Genomic DNA, 25,797 nt, shown 5'->3' with positions numbered 1-25,797 from the left:
AAGTGAATCTGGAGGAGGTATTTGAAGGGTTTCTGCTTTACAGATTAGTTCAGGGAGAGTGCTTGTCAAATGTGCATCATGGAAGAAAGCACAGTGGTGATCATGGGAGAAATTGACAATTGGGTAATAAAATATTGCATTACTGGCAGAGAGGAATCAGAGAGACGATAAAATATGAGTAAACAATTTGGGAGGGGCTAAGTTATGAAAGGCTTTGAAGGTAAGGTAAAGAACTTGTATTTGATACTGTGACAAAGGGTGTGGGGACTGGCATGATTATAATAATGGAAATAAAATATGATAGCAGAAGTGATTTGAATGGACCCGAGAGACATGTGAATGTCAGGAAGGGGCAGCAAAGAAAAGGTTGCTATAGTTAAGACAGAAAATGCTAATAGCCAGGGTGGAAGTATGAGGTTGAAACTTTCATATTCAAGAAAGTTTGTAAGTAAACAGACTATTTCTACCTCTTCAGAAAATTACAGGCTGCTGAGTGAAATTGGAAAAATTGGTGTATAGGTTTAATATTCTACTTGCATTCACTTTAATTCCAGTAGAACTAAATATTCTATATACTTTTCCAGTATGGCCAAGTTTATTCTAAACACACCTCATCACAGCCAATAATCCAGTTAGGAAAACAGTATATGTTAGACAAGAACAAACCGTCATGGGCTAAGAAATTTATTAAACATGATATACAATATCTTTCCAATAATTTATAATTACTAAAAAAATGCATTTTTATGGCTTGTTTGGGAATGAGAAAACAAAAGTGGCTAGAATTGCAAGAAAATTACATGTGTAGTATTATACTTCACTCAGTAATATCCCAGTCTAAACTGTCAAATTGAAGTCTTGAATTTAAGGGGTCTAAATTCCCTGGTACCAAATGGCAAATCATTACTTGGCATGTACCTTATGAGTAATATAAGTACTAAAAGGAAATTAAATTACAACTCTTGCTGCTTCAGAAAGCATTGCATGAGTTCTCCCCCTAAATACACAGAAAATAAAGTATATTAATAACTAATACAAATGGATTTACTTCTTTTTACAAGTATTTGTAATAAAGCAGTGCAAGATCAGTCATTTACAAATGTTCGATGCCAGCATGTTATTAAAGGAGAACCAGCAGAACAAAAAAAATTTGTATCATTGGATTTGTGCTTTTTTGCCTGTGTGATATATAAAGAAGATCTCAAATAAAATGTATGTAATCTAGACTGATCAATCAATACTAGTCCATTCTGTGGGTGGATGCTAATAATTACAAAGAGGGAAAATATTACCATCACTTTTCACAGTCCTTTTAGAGTTGATACAATTTAGAATTTTGGCTGTAAAGCAGAAGAGTCAATTGTTAAATGTAATGATATTTCCCTTTCTTTATCATGTGATTTGCAAAAACTACAGACCAAATTCAATCCTGGTGTAAATCCAGTGTAGCCTCTTCCCTCTCCCCCGTACAGCATTCCAGGTCTCATATTTGCACTTAGATTTCAGCAGCACTTCAGAGGGGGCATGCCAGGACCTGGGTGTTACTATGTCTCCACCCCTGCACAGGGGCAGATGAGAGTAGAGCAGTAGTGCTGTGGAGCGTGCTGCCCATATCAATTTTTAATTGTAAGAAGTGTATTTCCTTCAGCACCCAGGAAGCATTATGTCCTATACGGCATTAAAAGTGCAACCTGCTGCATTACCTTGTCTCTCAAAAGACATAATTTAGACTTTAATTTTATTTATAGAACAACTACTATGCACCAGGGAGGCAAGGCCAATTTCCAAAAACAGTCATGTCTGTTAGCCTAATATCTCTAAAATAAACTCATACTTGGGATTCTCTTTCTGCCTTTGTGCTCTGGTCACATCCTTACATTTTAGCAGAGTATGATCTTGATTTCTGAGCCTCACCTTTTTCATGGTCCAGTGCTGTCGTTTGGCAATCTTGCTTTTCTCCCGGGAACAGCAATGTCAGCATTTTTTAAATGGAGTGGAAGGAAGAAATAACAGAGTTCTACTGGAACATTTCTGTTCCTCTCAAACATCACAAATCAGACACCGTGTAGTGGAAGTACATAATGAACATGCCCAAACTTGATAATACGCCTTATAATTGCAACTACTGATGATAATACATAAAAAAGCTATATTTAAAAAAAATCATAACCATAAAAACTTAGAAAATAGATGTAATATAATTGGTTTTGTGCTTTTTTGCCTGTTGATATATAAAGAAGACCTGAAATAAGTGTGTGTGTGTGTGTGTGTGTGTGTATATAATATATATATATATATATATATATATATATATATATATATATATATATATATATATATATATATAAATAAATAAATAGTGGCTGCCATTTGAATTTAACATTACCATAGGCAGTAAAGAAAAACAGCTCCTTCTGCGGAAAAAATATATAGAAAAAAAATGCCAAAGTGATTTTCAACAGTGAGAGAGAGCTACCTATGGTTCAATTTAAATAAAAGCTTTTAAATCCCAGTCCATGTTTAATTAACATTCAAGAGAGTCAAGATTGCCTGCACATCAGGAGACACAGAAATGAGAAATATCACTGTGCTCTAATGTGATTAGCAAACTGAAAGAAGCAATATAAATTTGCTCCCTATCTGAAAACTAGTTTTCTGCTTGTTTGATTGCAGGAACTCAAGGGAAGTGGTGGAAGCCCCATCACTTAAGTAATTTAAAACTAGAGAAGATGAAGTGCACCAGAATGAGCTGCAGCGAAGTATTTTGCATTGGCAAGAAATGGATGGGATGGGATGCTGCCGAAGATATTTTCCATCCCTGATTTCTGTAAGCCAAATTCTACCAAGGACAGGAGCTATATTATTTTCAGGTAGGAGAATGGAAAAATTGGTGTTTCCACTCCATTTGTGTGGTTTCTGCCTGATAATTCCACTGGGAAATAGGGTTTTTCCCCACCTGCTGCAAAAGGGGCAGGGACTTTGGCACTGAAATTCTCATTTCTTAGAGAATCTACTGGGCCAAGAGCCATTCGTGCAGAAGCTATGTGCCACTAATCAGCTTCATGGCCCACAGAGTCTTCAACAGCAGCCCAATTCTTGCCATATCCTCTGTGTCTTCTGATTCCACTCCTCCTTTATAAGCAGGTTTTAAGGTTCATTAGTGGCCCAGCAAAAGCTAATGCTGAATCAGTCAGAATTCAAGTGCATTGGAATTGTCTGTGTCTTTAAGAGAATGATGCTGCAGACAATGGCCTTCCTCAGGCTCTGCCTCCAGGCTGCTCCCTCAGAGAGTTATAGGAGACCTGAATCTCCACAAAGCACTCACAGGGTGAAGGTAAAGCAGGATGTATGTAACAGAACCAGGAGGAGCAAGATATAAAAATGAAGTGAAAGAAGTTCAACATCCTCACTTTATAAAAAAGGTGGCCAAATGGAACCCCACCTTTATGGCATCACCAAACTCTGGTCTGCTATATTGTGTCTATAACCTTGGATTTGTTTTGTATGTGGAAGAGTTCTTGGGAGTCTTTGAAGCTTTTAAGGTTTCACTTTGAACAGGGCCCAGTTCCAGTATCCTGCTGTAATACAGGACAACATTTTAAAGCCATGTGCTCCAAGATGGTGTGAGTAATAGCTAGTCTGTATTTTGTGGCAATGACAACACTCTCAAGACAGTTTGCTGCCTTAGCCTGATCCTATGTCAGTAATGTGAATGTGACGTATCTAGAATAGACATAAAATATATATATATATAAAATATTGTTGGTTGTCAGACAAGAAGTGGTTGATTTTAGGGCTTTGCAGCAGGTCAGTTTCCATTGTTAGAAATTTATGCTATGGAAGCTAGTCTGGTGTATGTTTATTTACACTACATACATGTTCTTATCTATACAATGTACATAAATCCTGTTATTCTTAATCCAAGATTAACTCAACTATACACAGCCCCAGAGACCCAGCACCATTACCTGGAGCAGCCATCAGGTACAGCTGCTTTTGTCACTGTCCCTCTCGATCTCAAATTTCCCTCCCCATTGATGATATAGGACCTTTGTCCATGTCTATCATCCTCCAGTCAGGACCCAGCAGGGCAGCAGCAAATTCACGATCAGCAGATTGATTGCAATGCCCTATTCATGCTCAGCAGATTCATTACAATACATTTTATGGAGGTTTGTTTCATCACCCCTAAATATACTGGAAGGTTGTTTTGTTTTCAATCTTGTGCAGCAAATGTAACAGAAAAAAAAATTATCAAATTCAAAGCAAAATTCCTATTTCTGATATGTTCCCTCTGTCATTTTGAGGTTACAGGATTAAAAAGCAGTGAGGTATCATAACAGAAAGATCAGGTTCCAGCACCCCACTGCTTATGGCTGTTTTTCCCCAAATGCTGTCTCTGCTGACAACCACACATCCATTTGCATTTTCTGATGTATAATAGATATAGTCTGTGCTCCAAGTCATTCTTTTGCATAGATCTTGATGGGGAATTTCCCTTCAGAAAGACCGCAAAGTCTCAATAGCTCTGGTTAACTTACTTAGAATAGGGAAATACCTTTAATCTCATATGTATCCCTAATGGATATGCATCCTGGGACAGACACTTTGTTCATCACAATCTTTGTTGAAAAGTTTAGGGTTTGTTTGGTTTTTTTAAAGAAACCTTTGGTTATGGAAAAGTGGAGACACAGCGTATTTTGTTTCAAGTGAAGAGTTAATGCGGGCTGTGCTGTTCATTATCCCTTTCAAACAACATAGTTTCTTCTTAAAACAATGACGTTTGGATGTTGTGAATGGCAGTTGGTAGAGGAAAGAATGATGGAAGTTGGCACAGGAAAAAATCCACTATGATGGATGAGGATATTTATTTATTTATTTTCACAAAGAGAGAAAATATCCACACATCTTGATTTTTTTTTAAAGAAGCTTAAAAGATGACTGCAAGGGTTTGGTGGGTTTTTTTGTTTTTACGTTGTCTAAGGAATTAGACAATTGACAGCATAGATTGACAGTGGTCAGCATGTTAACATTCACCACTGTATTATCGGCTGCCCTACATTTGTTTCCTATACAGGTGCACATAACCTTAAGTTTAAAATGTCTTGGGGGGGTGGATTATCTGAAACCTTAGTAAAATTGGGCTTTTGTAAAACTGATCTCATTTTCACCCTTCTTCTTGTTATGTGTTAGTTCACAAGTAGTTTGTGATGTTATAAACACCCAAATACTAGCAAAGACTCCTTTCCAAATGGCTATATTATAGGTATTCTCTATAATCAGAATGCAGTATCTCAGAAGGCCAGTACAGAGAAGATAATGTGGGTTGAGAGGAAGGGAGATGCCACAGGGTCCATGGTTATACAGATCTAGTGGCAACAAAACTTCACACATGTGGAGTGGGGTGCAACACCTGCTACTGCAGCCCACAGGCATTTCTCACCCTACAATTCCTGCTTAGCTCCTTGCACACAACTAGTTTAATTATATAAGGAGGGGTGATCTTCATCCAGTGAACCATATGTTGAGGAATGGCCTCTGACTTTAACGGGACCATTTTGTGCCAGAGTTGCACTCATATGACTGTAATCTAGCTGCATGATTAAACTCTCTTTGGCATTAGCTCTGTTATTTTACTTTTCATCCACATCTTGGTGTTTTGTTTTTTTTTAATTTGTTTTGTTTTGTCCTGATACTGAAAGAGCACTGAAAGATCAGATATGCTTCTGTGGTGTCAGGTGGCTAGTCAGAGGTTCCAGTATGGAGCTGCAGGCTTTCAAATTCAGAAATAAAATCACTTTGTTCTTGTAGAAACAAAAGTCCCACAAGGAACAACTGATTCAGGAGACCTTGTGTGATCTGGCCTTCCTCACTGACATAACAAAACACTGCACTATGCTGACTCTCACAGGCTGTTGGATGGTCATTTATTGCCATATACTGTATATTCAGCTGCCGCTCCAACACTGAAGTGTTCTGAGGAACACCTACAGGAATTCCCATTTTTCCCTCATGTCAGAAAGTTATAGGTAACATTGCTGACAGTTGCCCAGACAGAAATACATCCAGAGTCTTCACAATCCACTAAATGAATGTAATCGCTATTTTCTATGTCAGAAGAGATAAGGCACATATCCCTATAGTTGAAGCAAATATTTTTTTATAAATAGAGGATCACCTTTACTGCAGTTTTAATTGACGTGACCAAAAAAGAAAAAATTCAGTGACAAACACTGTATTCATCCTATGCTTCCTTATCAACAGAAGAGCAACAAGGTGATCCTATGGTTTGAATAGTAGCCCAGGAGTTTGACGAGCTGGATTCTATTACCACATCCGCCATGGACCCTGGACAAGCTATTTAGGTTCACTGTGAAACAGTGAGCTAAATGATAATGCTTAGCGTCCTGACCTCTGATTTTGTCGTCTCTGAATGGGAATCTGCTGTTGTTCCCTTGTGCTTGGAACTGCTTGGGTTTTTTTTTTCTTTTTCAAGTCCCTGAGGCAGGAAATTTTTTTCCCTGGATACACTTCTTGTAAGCACCCTTTACAGATGCACTGGTGAACTGTACTGATGTTACTCCCCAGATCTTGTGGTCAAAGCTAAGAACAAGAAAACACGGAAAAAAAATTAGATCTTGAGGCAACAGCCTGAACCTCAAGAAAAAAAGGTGCTCTGATGTCTCTCTCTCTCTCACCTGAAGAGAAAGATCCCTTACCATGATCATGAAGCCAGATATTCAGACTTGTCAAACACAAGAAATCAGGGTAGGTCTTGAGAAAGCAGTAAGGCTCCCATTCAAAGAGAACAAAATTACAGATAGATAAATAGTTTTATTATTCTCTATTCTGCTGCTCCATCAGGCTATAAACTGCTGGAAAATAGTAAGTCTTAAAGAACATCCTTTTTCAGTAATGTCCAACTGCAACAGTTCCTGAGATGGGATAAGGGCAATCTCCTGATGGGTCACCATGAGACCACCATACCCTAGGAATCTGATGGTTTGGTGAGCTGTCACTTTGTAGCATCATCCAGATAGCATTAGATCTTGATGGCACTGGGATTATGGATAGCTGCTCTGCAGTCTGTGGTATATTGGAAACTGGTTTTAAAAAATGACAAGCTACATCTTTACATGTGAGAGACTTCTGGGTCCAGCTTGCAGGATAGGGGTCTCTGAAGGAAGCCATGTGATCTAGGTCAGCGGAGTCAGTTCTGCAGCCAGTTTAGAATAAGGTGGGGTGAGTTGTGCCTCTCCGTTTTTAGGGAACAGACTGCTTTATGTCTGTTTTGGGTTATTCTGAAGACTGAGAAAGAAAGTTGAGTTATGTAGCAACCTTTCACCAGGAGTATTTATGTTTTTATCTAACTTCTCTGTATAGATGACGAACACAACAAAGTCCAGAAACTTTGTCTTGTGGGAGAGGCAAGGAGAGAATAGTTAGACAACTGGCCTGGTGAAATGACTATTAGATGCCTGCTGAGTGGAAGCCACCAAAAATGACATCATGGAAGCTGAGGGGGGAAAGACCTGCCTGGCAGAGCATAGACCTGAACATAGGTATGGGCGTTCTTGAATTTTCCAGTTAGGCTTAATTCACCTGCTGAAGCACTGGCACAGCTGAGGCTCTACTGTTAGAGAAGGAGAATTCCCACGCTGTATCAACATTCTCCCCAGAATTTTCTGTCCTTGACAGATAGAAAGGAAGGTAGAGGGGAGATGGTGGCAAAAATAAATCTAGGGGCAAAAAAAATCTCTGACTCTTAGCATGAAGATGGAAGATTGTGGGGGGCAAAGTCAGTGAAGTTCACCAGGTATGCCTGAAGAGGGCACTGACAGGCAGAATGTAGTTGATTAAAAAAATGCAAAAAGATCCTTGTCTCTCAAAAACTTGGGGGAAAAAAATCAGAAAACTCACCATATTTAAGCCTGACACAGCAGATTTCCCAAATTAGCAATGCTATATTTAGGCAGCTGTATAAGTGGTCTGAATTTCAGCGGTGTTGAGCACGCACAACTTCTGACATCAAGGGGATTGTGATGCTTACCCAACTTTCTAAGACAATTTGACATCAACAGATGAAAATCACAACATAAGGGATAAATATTTTTTATTACTATTATTTCAGGAACAATATCCTAATTTGCCAGGGTTAGTACAGAGAATTATCAATTTGTTTGGATGCACTTTGTTCTACAGATGGACTCAGACTGCAAATTTGCATCTGAATCCCTAAGAGTAAGGTATTGTATTCACAGTTGATCTAAAATGTGAAGGGGACTAGCTTCTGGTTGTTATTTGGATGCAGACAGAAATCTCATATGATCAGCTAGCGTTACAAAATATCCCCCCCCTTTTGGGCTGAAATTTCATGAGGGCTATGCCTTCCCATCAGGACCGGTGCAAGGATGTTTCGCACCCTACGCGAAACTTCCACCTTGCACCCTCCCCCCCCAGTCCCCGCCCTGAGGTGACCCCCCCCCCCCGCGGCAGCTCCCCCCCTCTGCCCTGAGGCGCCCCCTTTGCGGCACCTCCCCACCGTCCGCCCTGAGGCACCCCCCCTGCCCCAGCTCACCCCTGCTCCGCGCATGAGCACGAGCACCCCGAGCATGCCATCACTGCTTCACATCTCCTGCCTCCCAGGCTTGCAGTGCCTAAGCTGATTGGCGCCGCAAGCCTGGGAGGCGAGAGAAGTGAAGCGGCCACGGCGTGCTCGGGGAGGAGGTGGAGTGGGGTGAGCTGGGGCGGGGAGTTCCCCTGCGTGCCGCCCCTCCCTTCCTTGCTGCAGAAGGCCCTCCCCGCGTTCCCCTGCCCCAGCTCCCTCCCCCTAAATGCCGGCAGTGACCGGGGCAGCCGAAGATCCGGCCGCCATGGTCACTGCTGAAGAAAATGGCGCCCCCCAAATGTCAGCGTGGTCGCCTAAATGGTTGCACCGGCCCTGCTTCCCATATATAAGTATAGTGCCTAGCACATTTTGAACACCACTGCAATACAAATAAATACATAAAAATATTAACCATTGAACACTAGTCTTTATTCGGCATCACTCCTGACCTCTAGGATCCAAAACACTGTTTTCTCATCCCATCTATAACTAATAGAGAAAAGACTAAATGCTGCAGTCTTTGGTGAGTCCTCTTTGCTTTAAAAATTTGGCAGAGACTGAGATTGCTGCTGAGTTGACTTGTTCTGTCCCTGTTGGGGACAGAGAACTCAGTATGGTGTCACTGACAGTTCCTATTGAGTCTCAGTCTTGCTTTTTCCCTGAAGTTAGGATCAGCTCATTTTATGAAAACTGTTTAAAAAAACCTGACGAGTTAAATTTAGTATCAAAGTCACACAGAAACTGCCATAAAGTTTGGCTCAATGCTCTATCCACCTTAGAATCCTGTCTGGCAGAGGCCAGTGAAGGTATAAATCCTATGAAGGAAAGACTCAGAAAATCCTGCCCTTAGAGGAAGATCGATATTCATTATTTTTTGTGTCTTATCTAAAGTTCACAGGAGATTTAACCCATTTTCTTTTTATAAATTTGCTTTTTATTTAAAAAATCACCCCTGGATAGATTACTTTTAATACTATATATTGTTCTACTGTAATGGCTTGATTCATGTTCCTCATAATGAAAGAATATACATGGGATTTAAGTGATCGACGCTAAATTCCAAAAGGGAAATTCATTGCACATAGCCAAAGCTTCTACAGTTATTTTCGTATGTCCACCATCATTCTTATGAGTTGCCAGGTATTCTGCACATCTGAATTGCACAAATAAAAATGCAGAACAGTTAATTGTAACCCAATTTTTGAAACTCTGCCAACAAATGACTACAGCATGGTGTTACAAAAAACAAAATTAGTTTCTCATTTAAAGTATCTTTCTCTCCTGCCTTTAACAGGAGGCTTTTGTGAAAAAGATGCTGGATCTCTGTAGGCTTCTACATAAACTCTAATTATAAACCATTTAAGGGCTGATAGAGTAATTTGTGTACTACCTAATTAAAAATGTAGTGTTTACTCCTGCTAGTGATGAGAAAGAGAGAAATGATGTGTCCCAGGAAGATGCTTTGGAGGGAAAAAAAGGCAGGGCAACTTTCATTCTGGAGAATGTGGTGGTGTTAGATGATGGTGCAAGTGGCACAGAGAGGTCCATGAGAGTACAACAGAGATAAATGTTTTGTAAACTTGCAAGCAACATAGGAGACTCAGCACTATGTTTGGTGTAGTGATACCTACGCTTCACTCTTTATGCACTTTCTAGCTCAAGGAATCAAAGTCATCAAATAAAACTATCCAACTGAAACTACGAATAAGGAAATAATATCTAAAATATTTTTTACACCTTACTCTGACGCATACAGTTCTGATCACTGTCGGAGACAGGATACTGAATTAGATAGACTAATGGTCCTATCCTGTAACACAGTTCCTATGGTCCAGTGATTCCACTGCCTTGCTTCTTACTATGAATTCAGTATTCCCTGTAGCAACATAAATAATCATAGTGGCATGCAGTATTTTAGAGAAGTTAGTATTGAAACTGTGCATTTCAGAGTTCACACTTAGCTCATAGCTAGCTGTGAGTAAAAAATCTGTGTATTCTTCTTCTTTATGTTTTTATCATTGGTCCATTAAAAAAAAACAATTACAATTCTTTTGAGAAATGTAATTGGCGGTAAAAGAAAACTTAGCAATAAGTTTTCCAATCCTGTAGAATCAACTGTAATGAGAATGTCCTATCTGCATCTGTGGTAAGAACTGTTTCCCAGGGCACATTTAACTAATAGACTACAATATTTATTTATATGCCAAACTACTGAGAAACTGAGAACCACTGAATTTTACGTTCATGTTTTTCCTGAGTACATTTCATCACACCCTACTTCCATTCACTTTTAGAATGTTCACAGTTCCCATAGAACTGGGCATTTTCTCTCAGTCGGGTCATCTTGGAGGTTCCCTTGTCAAAACATCTTTTAAGATTTATTTCTAAGCAAACTGCACATTTTAATTCTCAGTTCTAGGGATTACTAACTATGGACATAGTTGAAGCCTGCGATTTTCAGTCACCTCAGGGATTTGGACACCCAGTTCCTCACTAATTTTAATGAAAATTGGTGGTAAAATCCAGCCTACTGAAGTAAATGGCCAAACTCCCATTGAATTCTGCAGGGCCAGGAGATCATCCTGGGTGTCCAAATCCCATAGGTGGCTTTGAAAATGCCACCTGGAATGACTACATATCTAGCAGATTCCTCTTACCTGTTTGTGAGCATGGTCATATGAGTTAATGTGATTGTCAAACTCCTGGTGTTTGTAGTACTGTTTGTCACAGAGTTCACAGTAGAAGTTGGCCTTAAGGTCTTCCAGGGCTTTTGCTATTGTGTTCTCCTTTTCAGCATAATCCTGAAAAAAACAAAAAACCAGCAGAACTTTAGTTGTCCTTCTGATGCTAGAAATTGCATTTGTGCGCTTCATTTTAATCATATTTGTCAATATGGATACTGCTATAACTAAAATCCTGCACATATTTACCAGGTCACTCTGCACATATTTTCTATATCAGGTGAGAGGCACACAGTTGTGCACATTCCAATTTGCTGCACAACTGAAGGTTACTCTTAGGGTATCAGACAGATACAAGTCTACAGAAGCAATTTGTTTAAAGTTCTGTCCAAAAAGGCCAAATATTTATCATGCCTAAGTCACGTTAATGTTAATTTCTGTCAAATAGCCAATGCTTAAAATGTTCAGCGTCTAGTGAACCTAACCAGAACAAGCATGAAGACAAAAAATCACTAATCTACTCTGGTTACAGGACAATTCCAATGAATGATGATGATACAAAATAAAAAATAAAAAACACCCTTAGAATGACCTATCTGAAAATATACACAGATAGATAAATTAAAGGATCATTTCTGTGATGGAGGTTTAATGATTTTTCCCCTCAATTTGTTATTTGTCATCGGTAAAAAAGAAATACAGCTCTGCTTGTCATTCATATATTAACCTCTTGCAAAGAATCAGGGTTAAAAATAATCTTGTTTACTATTGGAAAATAAATTCTATAAATCCCTATTTGATGTTTTCTTTCCTAGATACACTGACTACAGTATGGCCTGTTCTTGAAGACCATAGTCAGCGTCTGATTCTGATCTCAGATCAGTTTGACATCAGGGTAACTCCACTGACTTCAGTGGTATTACTCCCAATTTGTAGCACTGTTTGTGAGATCAGAATCGGGCCCTAACACTCCAATTGGTATAAATGTTAATTACTCCAAGTCCATATACTGAGGAAAGAATATATTTGTCTGGTTAATTATTTGGAAATTTGTATCAGAATGAGGCTTCTTAAACCAACTTTAGTTTCTATCAGTCTGTTTCTCCCAACAACCTCCTTTTTCAAGGAGTAAAATAAGAAAAAAAAACACTATGAAAAATTATGTTATAATCATACCACCTAATGTTGACCTTACCTCTGAAAAATGAATTAAAATGTTCCCTACTATATTTATTTATTAACAATTGTAAAAGCATGTCATACAAAGTCTGTTTTTAAAATAGCTTGTATAAATTTGCAATATGTTATGGAGTTTCCTAAAATGTTCAGAAGAGGTGTTTTTTTAAAATAAATAATGGGAATAACAATCATAGTAACTTCAGTTTTAGAGTTGCATCTTAAAATGGTACTTATTTCAATATAATTCAAAGTGGCAGAGCAGCTGGCATACATTGTTGATTCATTCACAAGTAGCATAATCATAGCTATTTTATCATCTGCTTTCATTTGTTGCAATAAAATCAGATTGAGTATTTGCTATTAGGATACAGTAGGTAGCACTATGGGGTTAGAGTCACGAAAAGAATAACAAAATCAGCTCAGAATTTTGTCTTGAATGGAAGATAAATGGCTCAGTGTTTCTAATGAGGGAAGGGGAAATCACACATTTTAAAAAATGTGTTTTAGATTCTTATGTTTTATAAAAACTAAGTTTCATATAAAAACCAAGTGAGCTATCCGTTCCAGGAATGAAAAGTGCTACTTTATACTTAGAAATAAATGTATAGTGTATGGGGACCTAGCCTGGAAGCCCTGCAGCTACTAACGTGTTTGAAACTCTCTATTTCAAATCACTTCTATAGTTGCTTAGTTTGGATGAGTTTGGGGTAGAAGTGGGGGCAGTACAGTCAATCTCGGAGGGGATGGAATGTCTTGCAACACTCTGCAGAAACTGGTCTGGAGTTGCGGTGGTGGTCTCCAAAGGGATTCACATCCAGTCTTGGTGGAGGTGCAAAATTCCGGGGTGGAGAGATTTGTGAAATGAAAGCATTATTATAGAATGCTATATAATGTTATATAATGTTTTATAAGACTGTTTAGAGGGAAACATGCAAGTACAAAGAATATGCAGGACAGGAACAGTGACAAACCAGGATGATGCTATTTTTCATTTCTATAACACTCCATTTGAGGATCGCAAAGCCCTTTACAAATCAAACACTGAGCCAGATTCTGTTACTCTTACTCACATGGAATAGCATCTAATTTCTTTAATATCCTCATTGATGTCAATGGTACTGCTTCTGGAATAAAGTATTACTTATCATAAGAGTGAGACAATCAGGGCCACTATAACTGAAATGAAGTTTACTTTGCAATTATACTCAGCAGAGCCAATGCATCATAACAGAAACAGCAGTTCCTTGCACCCTGGTAACCATGCCACCACAACTCTTATGCAGCCTTAGTGTTTAGAGTCATACCAGTAATTATACAGGGATCACTACCATTGAAATACGCTATGGAATTTTTAAAAATACACTGCAATTCTACACAACAATATATAGCAAAAGTAAAGATGCAACTGTGACGTTGCACTCCATATGTTTATGGAAATATGCTTATGAGTGTAAATAAAATGTAACTGGAATATGCTTTATACAAAAGGTCTCTTGTAAGGTATCATTACAAAGCTTATAATCTACTGAGTGTGTTCATCCTATTTGTATGAATGTGTCATTCTTGTATCTGAAGCTAGAAATATGAAGTATTACTCTGAAGTCCTATTGTAACTATGCAAAGTGTGAGCCACTAATGATGTCTTGGAATCTTGATGGCTCCCATTGACTAGGACAGTTGGTTGTGAATAGCTCTGATTACTCACAAATCTTCCTGGGTACGTGCCAGCCAGCCCTGAAAGAATGGAGAATGAGGTCTTCCAGTGACATGTGATTATGTCACCTAGTACTTGAATCCATCTTAAGCCTGGTGCTTTTCCATTTAGAAGGAGGGATGGGGACCCAGAAAGACAAAAGATTCCTGCCTTGTGCCAAAACTATAAAAGGAGGTGGAACAGAACAAAGGAGGATGAGCTGGAACTAACGAGGTCTGTCCCAGGGGAAAGGATTGGGCCCAGACTAAGAAGGAGTTTAGTCTGTGAAAGAAGCTTATTGGAACATCTCTGAGGGTGAGATTTACCTGTATTCAGTTTCTTAAATGTATTAGGCTTAGGCTTGCATGTTTTGTTTTATTTTGCTTGATAACATACTTTGTTCTGTCTGATATTACTTGAAACTATTTAAACACTACTTTTTATACTTAAGAAAATCACTTTTGTTTATGTTGTGCCAGGGAAGATAATAGAGCAAGTGATTAAGGAAATCATTTGCAAACACTTAGAAGGTGGTAAGGTGATAGGGAATAGCCAGAATGGATTTGTAAAGAACAAATCATGTCAAACCAATCTGATAGCTTTCTTTCATAGGATAACGAGTCTTGTGGATAAGGGAGAAGTAGTGGATGTGGTATACCTAAACTTTAGTAAGGCATTTGATACGGTCTCGCATGATATTCTTATCAATAAACTAGGCAAATACAACTTAGATGGGGCTACTATAAGGTGGGTGCATAACTGGCTGGATAACCGTACTCAGAGAGTAGTTATTAATGGTTCCCAATCTTGCTGGAAAGGTATAACATGTGCGGTTCCGCAGGGGTCTGTTTTGGGACCAGCTCTGTTCAATATCTTCATCATCGACTTAGATACTGGCATAGAAAGTGCGCTTATTAAGTTTGCAGATGATACGAAACTGGGAGGGATTGCAACTGCTTTGGAGGATAGGGTCATAATTCAAAATTATCTGGACAAATTGGAGAAAGGTCTGAGGTAAACAGGATGAAGTTTAATAAAGACAACTTACACTTAGGAAGGAACAATCAGTTTCACACATACAGAATGGAAAGAGACTGTCTAGGAAGGAGTACGGCAGAAATGGATCTAGGGGGTATAGTGGACCACAAGATAAATAAGTCAACAGTGTGATGTTGTTGCAAAAAAAAAACCAAACATGATTCTGGGATGCTGTGATACAGCATGGGCAGAGGGCAGCAGGAGAGCGTTAGAAGGGAGCCTTATTCCCTGTAGAGGGAAGAAAGTTTGCTATAGATTAATTAAAGCACCTGAAGCCAATTAGAGCACCGGAAGCCAATTAGAGCACCTGAAGTCAGTCACATGATAAAAAAAACCCTGCTTCAGTTAGACAAGGGGAGGTGTTGGAGCAGAGAGCAGTTTGGAGGAGTTGGAGCAGAGTGGATTGGTGTTGGAGCAAAGAACAGTTTGGCGGGAAGCAGAGGAAAGTTTGGAGAAGTGCTGCGGTGGGCTAAGAAGACCAAGACCCCAGGTAAAGGGACACCTGGCTTGTGCAGAGGGAGGGCAGGAAGCCCCCACAAGCTGAAGGGCAGGAGAGGGAAGTAGCCCAGGGGAAGGAACCGCTAGTTCAAGTGGTTTACCGCTATCCCTAGGGCCCCTGGGCTGGGACCCGGAGTAGAGGGCAGGCCCGGGTCCCTCCCTCTCCACTCCCCTCCTCTAGGACACCAGTGGGGCAGTTAATATCCCAGTTCCGAGGCAAGAAACAGCGCCCTGAACCACGCCCCCCCAAGAAGAGAAAGCACGAGACCCATCATAGTAGTGCTGGCAATTTGCCACAATGCATTAACAGGTGTGTTGTGAGCAAGTCACGAGAAGTCATTCTTCCGCTCTACTCTACACTGGTTAGGCCTCAACTGGAGTATTGTGTCCAGTTCTGGGTACCACATTTCAAGAAACATGTGGAGAAATTGGAGAGAGTCCAGAGAAGAGCAACAAGAATAATTAAAGGTCTAGAGAACGTGACCTATGAAGGAAGGCTGAAAGAATTGGGTTTCTTTAGTTTGGAAAAGAGAAGACTGAGAGGGGCCATGATAGCAGTTTTCAGGTATCTAAAAGGGTGTAATAAGGAAGAGAGAGAGAACTTGTTCACCTTAGCCTCTAAGGATAGAACAAGAAGCAATGGGCTTAAACTGCAGCAAGGGAGGTTTAGGTTGGACATTAGGAAAAAGTTCCTAACTGTCAGGGTGGTTAAACACTGGAATAGAATGCCTAGGGAGGTTGTGGAATCTCCATCTCTGGAGATATTTAAGAGTAGGTTAGATAAATGTCTATCAGGGATGATCTAGACAGTATCTGGTCCTGCCATGACGGCAGCGGACTGGACTCGATGACCTCTCGAGGTTCCTTCCAGTCCTAGAATCTATATCAGTGTTATAGAGGGCAGACAATTTATGAATTTACCATGTTTAAGCTTTTATACAGAGTAAAACTGATTTATTTGGGGTTTGGATCCCTTTGGGAGCTGGGTGTCTGGGTGCTGGAAATAGGTGACTTGCTGAGCAGTTTTTGGTTAAAGTCTGCAGCTTTGGGGGCGTGGACCAGACCTGGGTCTGTGTGGCAGCAGACTAGCATGTCTGGCTCAACAAGGCAGGGTTCTGGAGTCCCAAGCTGGCAGTGGAAACGGGCTTAGAGGTAATTGCAGCACGTCAGGTGACAGTCCCAAGGAGGTCTCTGTGACCAAACCCGTCACAGCAACTACATCAAGTTGAGACTGCAAATGGAATCAGGTAGGCAGAATGTAATAACCAGAGCTGGAACCTGGCCAGAACACTGGGGAAACATCACTACTTTTAAAGCAAAGCTCTAGAAGTCTGGAAAGACCTCAAATGAACATTGGTTTTATGTCTCAGTGCAAATACTATTGCAAGCCTTTCCCATTTTTCATGAAGAACAAACCTGATCAGCTGGCATACTAACTGTAATTAACCTGGGCACGGAATTGCTTTGCTGTTATTCTGCCTGGATTTTCTGGTATCATGGTACTTTTGGGGATTTCTCTTGGCCTTAGAATGAGGTAAACACTAGTGCTGCAGTGTGTCTAGTAGCCAAGTTTGGAGACCTATTGCTGCTGAATTGGAGGTAGTCAGTTGATGGGAAAATGCAAGGAGCCTGGTATTTTTCTGTGCATTAAAGGAGTGGAGAATTGACTCACTTTGTTAGCATCCCCAAAGAAACAAGATAAGTGAGAGAGCAAGTAGGCCACCAGCTTAAGGGGCGGGAAGCTAACTGCCCCAAACTTATCACAGATTGGAATGGTACACAGTAAGGGTGTACATTTCAGGTTACTTTCTCCCCCGGCCCAGCTCCAAAGACTGCAAAAAGGTAAATAAATGCGGTTTCAGCAGCTTTCAGGAACAGGCCTGTGGTGTCCATTATGTGCCTACACCTAAAATGTACTCTGTGCACTTGATATGTTGATCCTAGAAAGTGCTGAGCACCTCTCGTGAGGTGTTGGGTGCCCTGTTCTCAGCATCTTGCAGGATAAAGGCCTATAGTAGGCAAAGGCTAATTCTTAATTAGCCATGTAAGATTGTTAGTAAAGAGCTGTGTGATGTGATGCTCCATATTCTGTATAGAAATATGCTTATGATATGAATATGGTAAACTAAGCTATATTTTATGCAAGATGGCTCATGTAAGATAGCACTGGAAAGGTTATGATTTACTGAATGTGATTATCCAATTTGTATACATGTATCATTTCTGTATCTGGAGTTAGGAATATTGACTATGTAACAATTACAACTTTGGTTATACTTGGAAACGCTCACCAGACAGTAAGCAATCAGCCTTAATGGGCCATTAGGAAAAAGAATGAGTCTTCCAAGATGTAGATACCCATCTTCCGGGAGCTCCTTCCTGTGGACATTGCAAATAAACCTGGTTTCATGGTTTCTTTGACACTGCAAGGTCAGGTGATAATGTCACCTGGTAAAAAGTACCACCTTGGACACTGCTGGTACTTTTCTACTGGAAACAAAGGCTTCCTGCTTTATGTAAATTCTGTTTAAGGCTGGGAAGTAAGGCAAACAAGACTCTTCTCCATTGTCTTCCTGCCCAAGAAGAAAGACTGCTGAAAGTACCTGAAGAGACAAAGGAACTGAGTGGTGGAAAAGGCAAGGGCTGAGTCCAGACTAAGACAGAAGTCTAGTCTGTAAAGAGAAATAACTGGAACTCTAAGCCACAGAAACTCTGAAACTTGCCTAAAACAACATCTAGGGTGAGGAATTACTATTTGTTACCAGAAAAAAGAACAGGAGTACTTGCGGCACCTTAGAGGCTACCCGTCTCCTTAAGATCTTAAGCAATTTCCTAGCTGAGTCTTCTCCTAGACAGCTGTTTGCAGACTCTGTGTGATTCTACAACTGGTGCATCCCTACTTGTGGGTGTGTGCTGCCAGAGGCCAGAGTGCCTAATTCAGCAAAACAGGGAGAGGGAGCCCACACTAGTGGAGCAGGCAGGCTTAGTGAAATCCCAGTACATCATGTGGCAACCCAGAAGGGGGATCCAACCTTTCACAAGCTGATTGGAACATTTTCAACTAAATGTAACATATGCTGTTTTGTCAAAGCCAAAATGTTTTCTGTAGACATAACAAATTTCAATTAAGTTTTCAAAAGGGAAGGTTTCTGAAGTCCCGGATGGACTCTCTTGTCATCTGAATCAAAAGCCTTACATTTTTTATCCAATAATGGACATTTTTACACAATTCTGTTTTGCAAAACTATTAGAAATGTTTTGTTTTCATTCCAATGTAGAATAAAGCAAAATTTGAAACCTCAAAAGTTGTCACAAAATGAAATTGTCATTCACCCTCCATCTCTGTTATATTTAGAAAAGTGTGTGTTCTATACAATATGTATGTTGACAATAGGGAATGTTATACTGCTTAAAATATTCTTTTGAAAAGGAAAATGGAGAGGGGAAAAAATTGTAGAGTGGCTTTTGTCTAAAGCCAATTAACTGGAATACCTGTGGGCATAATTAATACAGTAATTCTTTCATTTCTATTAGATTAATTTTTGTACTTTATGAAGAAAGAGTGTAGAAGCAGCTTTCACTGCATAAAATGTAAAATTTAGTAATGCCATTCTTATTATCTGTATTGATATTACTGTTTGAATTTAATGGTTTCGTCTAAATATCTGCACATATCATTCTGATTGATTGATTTGAAAGAAAGCAATGAGTGATCTATATGATGGACTTAAGGGAATAAAGTAAGAAGTAGACCTAACATAATCCAAATTATAATAATAAGATGACAGGAAGAGGTAATGATCAGTCCATGACAATAATATAGTTATATAATTATAGCCTCTTCAGCACCAGACCCATCCAAAAACTAGATCCAGAGTGTGACTCACTTTAACTGTAAAACCAGAAACTACCTGGGATAGACCATGTTTGTCAAGCCAGTTATGAGTCAGAAGAATAGCCACTTCAATGGTCATTGAAATTCCTGATCACTCTGAGCCTGGACACCTCCAATATCAGCATAAAGAGGAACCTACAAAACACATCAGGATCTCCACAGTGCAGCAGACCTACACACCAGTGTGCCATCTTAGGACTTTTGTATCACACAGGCACATCATTTGCTCCAATTTATGAGTAACCTCCTGCTTTTGAGATTTAATACACTAAGCAAAACCATTCCATAATCTCCTCTTGATTCATGTTGGACTGTATACCCAGTCAGATTAGTTGGGCTAATAGTAATCCTGCTGGCTTATCCAACCAGGTCTTGATTATGCAATATTTAAGTAATTGGAATTGTTTTTACTTAAGCCATCTGGGAATTGAGCCCACTGAACCATACTGTGTTTTGTAAAACTTTGTCTACATTTATATAGGATACTGTAATTAAAAACAATAGGCCCAATAGTGAGAGCTATTGAGCACTCAACTCCTATTAAAATCTTTTCCCTCTGCTAAGATATTAATAAACAGTGTTAAAGCTCCAAATAGATATTTATACAGGGGTTCATCAGCAGGTAGAAAGAAAAACTATTGGGGGGAAATTAGAAGCAGTTTTTAAAACATCATATCAATGAGCCATGTACTAGTGCCATGCTGTCATTCTGGAAGGCCAAATTCCTGAGTGAAGCTTGATCATGGAAAATTAAAAATGTAGGGTCAACTTCCGCACCCCATTCTATCTCATTGAAGTCAATGGAGCTCAAACTGGGGCCAGAATTAGTCCCAATAAAGTGTGACTCAATGCAGAATTTGGTCCATAATATTAAGGCTAAACTAAATTTCTGGCAGGCTTGTGATAAGACAGCAATATGTTACCAGTCTTGTCTGTCTCATTAACAGTACTTTCATCTGCAAAACCTTAAAATGGATCATCTTATAAAATAACCTGATTAACGTTTCACCACTACAGCTAACAGTTGTGCATATAGCTCAGCCGTAGTTATTATTTATGATGTTCTGGTCCTTTAACATCTTTTTTTAAATCAGGAACTGTATCGATAAATATAACACTACTTGTCACAATTTTTTTAAAATAGTTACTATTAGTAAAATTGGGGCTGTCGTGGGTTGGTGGACAGGATGGTGAAGTGGGAGCATGTATCTGCTGTTCTACTTTACTTGCACTAGCTTCATACAGTCCATGCAGAACAGGGTTGAGGAAGGTTCTACAGATGCTCTGGAGTAAAACAGAAAGAGTGAGATTAACTATTGGATAAAGGAAACCACTATTAATCCCCTAGAATGTTCCTGGCTCAGCATTGGGAGAAAGTACCTCTTTGTGTGATTCTTTACCATTGTTGCTTGACACTCTGCACAGATGCAGAAGAGGGGAACGTTTTTTTTTACGTCTTCCCAATCTTTTTTTCAGCCACTCAGACCAAGTCAGCATCTAAGGCCAGATATACAAAGATATTCAGGTGTCTAAGGAGGATGATAGGCACCTAGTGGTATTTCAATAAGAGTCAGGCACATAACCTGCTTCAGCTCTGCTGAAAATTCCACTAAGCACCTATCAACATACTAGGTGCCTAAATAACTTTGAAAATCTGGCCCCTAGTCCCTAATAAAATGTCCTAACTTTGTCCAGCTGAAGATGGGATTGAACGCTAATACTGAGCACAAAGGGCGCATTTAGTTTGCATAAAATGAAGCAGATTGCAATTTTTGTCATCTTCGGTACAGGCTGCAGCCCACAGAGAGTAGGTCTATGTAAGGTTTTTTTACCTCAAGTAAACTGATTGCCAGTTAACTGGAGGTGGTTAAGTTGTTTGTAAAAACTAATCTGGACACTCTCCAAACATTTGTTCTGAGCTAAAAAAAAAATTGTGGGAACAGTCTAGGTAAACAGTCTAGGTAAAATTGTGGGAACAGTCTAGGTTTTAGCCCAGAAAAATACATTTTTGGAGTGTTCAGACTAGTCTTTAAAAATGACTATCTTGAGGGGAAAACACCCTAGTGAAGACAAGCCCTCTGATGGTTCCGGCAACAAGTACTCCATCTTGTTCAAAGTAATAGGCCACATCTTTACTACCACACCAGAGTCCACTTCATTAAAGAGGATGGCAGCTCTGATGTACATTTTAAACTTCCATGGGTTACAATTGGCCCCTTGAACTCACATAGGCCATTTCTGCTGAATGTTGAGCTACCTCCTTGTTAAATAGACATTATCAGTTAGTATTGAGGGACACATCACATACCAGCATATGAAATTTCAGAGAGAAAAAAAAGTGCATGTTCCATAAAACCAATATTTTTATTAGTCACAGATTGAATCTAAATAACAAGAACAAGACAAAACAAAACACAAGAGACAGAAAAGGGAAAAGAAAAGAAAAAGGATGGTCAGGAAACAGAAAATGGGCCCTGATAATACAGACAAGTATGCATGTTCTTAAGTTTATGCACATGACTGGTCAATGGGACTATTCCTGTGTAAAACTTAGCAGGTATGAAATTGTTTGCAGGATCAGGGTCCATGATGATTATGAAGTACATTCTTCTTATCAATCAAACTCACACCTTCCTGTGACTACTGTGCAACATTTTAATCATATTTAATGATTAAAATATGATTTTTATCTCAGTGTTCCATATTCCTCTTTTTTTCCAGGCTTTGGGAAAAAAATCATTTTAAATTTTACTCGTTTCCACCTTTAAAAGGTTTTTCTAAAATAAAAGTAAAATGGCAATATAATAGTCTCTTTAATTAAAAATCTGACTTTTTTCTGTCATAGTGCATATGTTCCTCTTAACACCTTTTTAAATTTATCTTTGATTGGTTACAATTTACAAACCATTTTCCTTTCAAATAAATAACCCTAAGCCTTTTGTTATTTAAATACAAATCAATGACTCCAAAGTGTGACTATTATGCATTTGACCTACTGAGGAATTGTATTTTGAATTAAAGTAAATATGTCCACTGAGTTTTCACAGTCAATTTGTTTGTTATGAAGAGAGCACTTCAGAATTTAAAATGATGTCTATTCAAGTAAATGCTGGATGAAATCCCAACAGAAGGCTCGGTGATTTTTCTTTACAAACCTTTTTTCCGATTCCATTTTACAATGGCTTTCCAGACCATTAAACCTTTTCATGGAAATTTACCATCTTTCTTCTATCTTTTTATAGCTTCAGGGATCCATCAGTACTAGCCTTACTTTATGTGTTATGAAGTTATGTGCCACAAGTACTTCAATATCAAGTCATTGAAAGGATACCTTAGCACCGGGCAGGTCTAAAACAATCATATGCAGGCTTGCATGTGTCTGTCTTCAATTCTGTTTGAAGCAGATAGGAAAAAGTTCCAGCCTGAACATTAACCAAGAGAGAGATTCTAGTTTACAGTCCTGGAGCACTAAATTTCCACTTATCCTGCAGGGAAGGAATATCTGTCTTCCAACATTATTCAATAAAATTCATCCTGAAGGGACAGATAGGTGGAATGTTAAGTTCAGGGACTGTATCTGATGTAAAAACTAAAATTCCAATACCCAGCCAAAACCAACTAGCTCCAAAACCCAACTAAAAATTCAGCTTGTAATTATGAACCTGTGCGATGGCCCAACCAGAAGGGAAAGGCTTGATGCTTAAATTGTTGGGTTAGGTTCTTTGGCTTGTGTTATGCAGGAGGTCAGACTAGATGATGATCCATGACTAAGGCTCCAAGGTCCTATGGTAATACAAACATTAATAAAATAATAATAATTAATAATAAATAATGGTCCATTCTGGCCTTAAAATCTATTATTTTATTAACCTGGATCCTGTGCCTACATTCCAATAATAGTGATTTAAACCTGATAGCTCTAGAGTATCAACTGTATTTACACCTTAACATTCTCCTTCAGTTTTCCATTGCTACCAGAAGTGAAGTAAAAGAAAGTATCTGAAGGAACAAAGATGACAGCGTAAATTAGCTATTCTGATATTTGAAAAATTACAAAGGCAGCAGTGTGATCCCAGACAGAGGGCCCCAGAGCAGAAGGTTTGATGCTTTCTGGCAAAGAGGTGTGCAGTATGTCTAACAGTTGTGTTATTTTTCTTATACTACCTCCATTGGTTTTCCTAGTGCTTCTTCCAGCCTGTGAAGCAGGTATTAAATGGTCTCATAGTCATTGGGAGGAGAGGGAAGAACTGGGACCACCGCTTCATTCAGCAATGATAAAGAGATGTAATTGGATATACTGGTGTTGCTCTTCCTCAGAAACTTGCATCTGTATCAGTTCCATATAAGACAACTGGAAGGGATATTTTTTTTTTGTCTTTTTCTTTCTTGGTTCCTCAGACAGTGACCTGCATTTATGCTCTTTAGAAAAGTGGTGCAGAATCCTTTCCCCTTCATTCATGAATGAAAACTTGTGAGCAGGAGCAGCTGAAGAATGCTTTGAGGAAGAAGGGAACTAAGTGCAATGTAGAGCTCATTGGGGCACTTTTGGAGGAAGACTGTTCATATCCACGATGTTCTTGTTTGTCCAGATCCAAAGCAGGTCTCATGGATATGTACAAAAGAAAAGGTTTTAAGCAAACTCCTCTTGCATTTAGAGTTTTTTGGAGCATGAATGGCAATCTGAGCAATTTTGGTGATGTGTCTCTCACCAAGACAACAGAAACGTTTTGAATGTCTGTCACTGCAGCATGTGTAGAACTACGTAAGCTAGCTTTAATGTAGCTAGCATGAGTAACAACAGCAGTGAAGCAATGCCAGCATGGTCTTCAGTATGGGCTAGATAAATACCCAGGGTCCTAGGAGGGCTTGTACAACCTGTGCTGAAGCCCATGCTACCACGGCTTCACTGCTCTTCATAGAATCATAGAATATCAGGGTTGGAAGGGACCTCAGGAGGTCATCTAGTCCAACCCCCTGCTCAAAGCAGGACCAATTCCCAACTAAATCATCCCAGTCAGGGCTTTGTCAAGCCTGACCTTAAAAACCTCTAAGGAAGGAGATTCCACCACCTCCCTAGGTAACCCAGTCCAGTGCTTCACCACTCTCTGAGTGAAAAAGTTTTTCCTAATATCCAACCTAAACCTCCCCCACTGCAACTTGAGACCATTACTCCTTGTTCTGTCATCAGGTACCACTGAGAACAGTCTAGATCCATCCTCTTTGGAACCCCCTTTCAGGTAGCTGAAAGCAGCTATCAAATCCCCCCTCATTCTTCTCTTCTGCAGACTAAACTATCCCAGTTCCTTCAGCCTCTCCTCATAAGTCATGTGCTCCAGCCCCCTAATCATTTTTGTTGCCCTCTGCTGGACTCTCTTCAATTTTTCCACATCCTTCTTGTAGTGTGGGGCCCAAAACTGGACATAGTACTCCAGATGAGGCCTCACCAATGTCGAATAGAGGGGAATGATCACATCCCTCGATCTGCTGGCAATGCCCCTACTTATACAGCCCAAAATGCAGTTAGCCTTCTTGGCAACAAGGGCACACTGTTGACTCATATCCAGCTTCTCATCCACTGTAACCCCTAGGTCCTTTTCTGCAGAACTGCTTCCTAGCCATTCGGTCCCTAGTCTGTAACCATGAATGGTATTCTTCTGTCCTAAGTGCAGGACTCTGCACTTGTCCTTGTTGATCTGCACTTGTCCTCTTGATACTCACAATGGCTAGATTAAAGCTCTGGTATGTCTACACAGCCGACCCCAGTGTAGACATATCCTATGGGGTACAGCCATCTCAAATGAAGGGCAGTACTGAAAACTGGGAGATTTTTGGTCATCTCTAAAGCCTAATACTCAGTACTGAGTAACTTTAAGAGAGAGAGAGAGAGAGAATTTACTTATATAGAAACTTAATAAAAAAGCTATCCTAACCTGACTAAGTATTAACCTACACTAAATGGGTGACTATGAACAAAAGGATCACAACTGTGCAAAAGACACGAACACTGCTCCCGGGTTTTTCTCACAAGCTGAAATTCTTCACACATCACACCAGGAACACTGCTGGAAAACAGCTATAAATTGCTGGTTACTGTATAATGATGGAATTTTCAGGGAGGCTCTTAAAAGTGGAGGCAGAATTGTGGCAATATTTTATTCTGTTTTACTGCCTTGGGTATTATCTGAGGGGGAGAGCCAAACATGCA

The 25,797-nt window shown here is 39.6% G+C and overlaps 1 protein-coding gene across 1 annotated transcript in view; it reads right to left on the bottom strand.

Annotated features, from left to right (window-relative positions):
• The window catches only part of ZNF804A (zinc finger protein 804A), a 237,085-nt gene that overhangs the window by 52,632 nt on the left and 158,656 nt on the right, over positions 1–25,797 (bottom strand). The window contains exon 2 of the mRNA XM_045031694.1: positions 11,266–11,409. Within this exon, the coding sequence (XP_044887629.1) occupies positions 11,266–11,409 (144 nt within the window). The remainder of the gene's footprint in view (positions 1–11,265; positions 11,410–25,797) is intronic.

This window comes from Mauremys mutica, chromosome 10, assembly GCF_020497125.1.
Source record: "Mauremys mutica isolate MM-2020 ecotype Southern chromosome 10, ASM2049712v1, whole genome shotgun sequence".
Taxonomy (NCBI): Eukaryota; Metazoa; Chordata; order Testudines; family Geoemydidae; genus Mauremys; species Mauremys mutica.
This window is presented reverse-complemented; position numbering and strand designations above follow the sequence as displayed.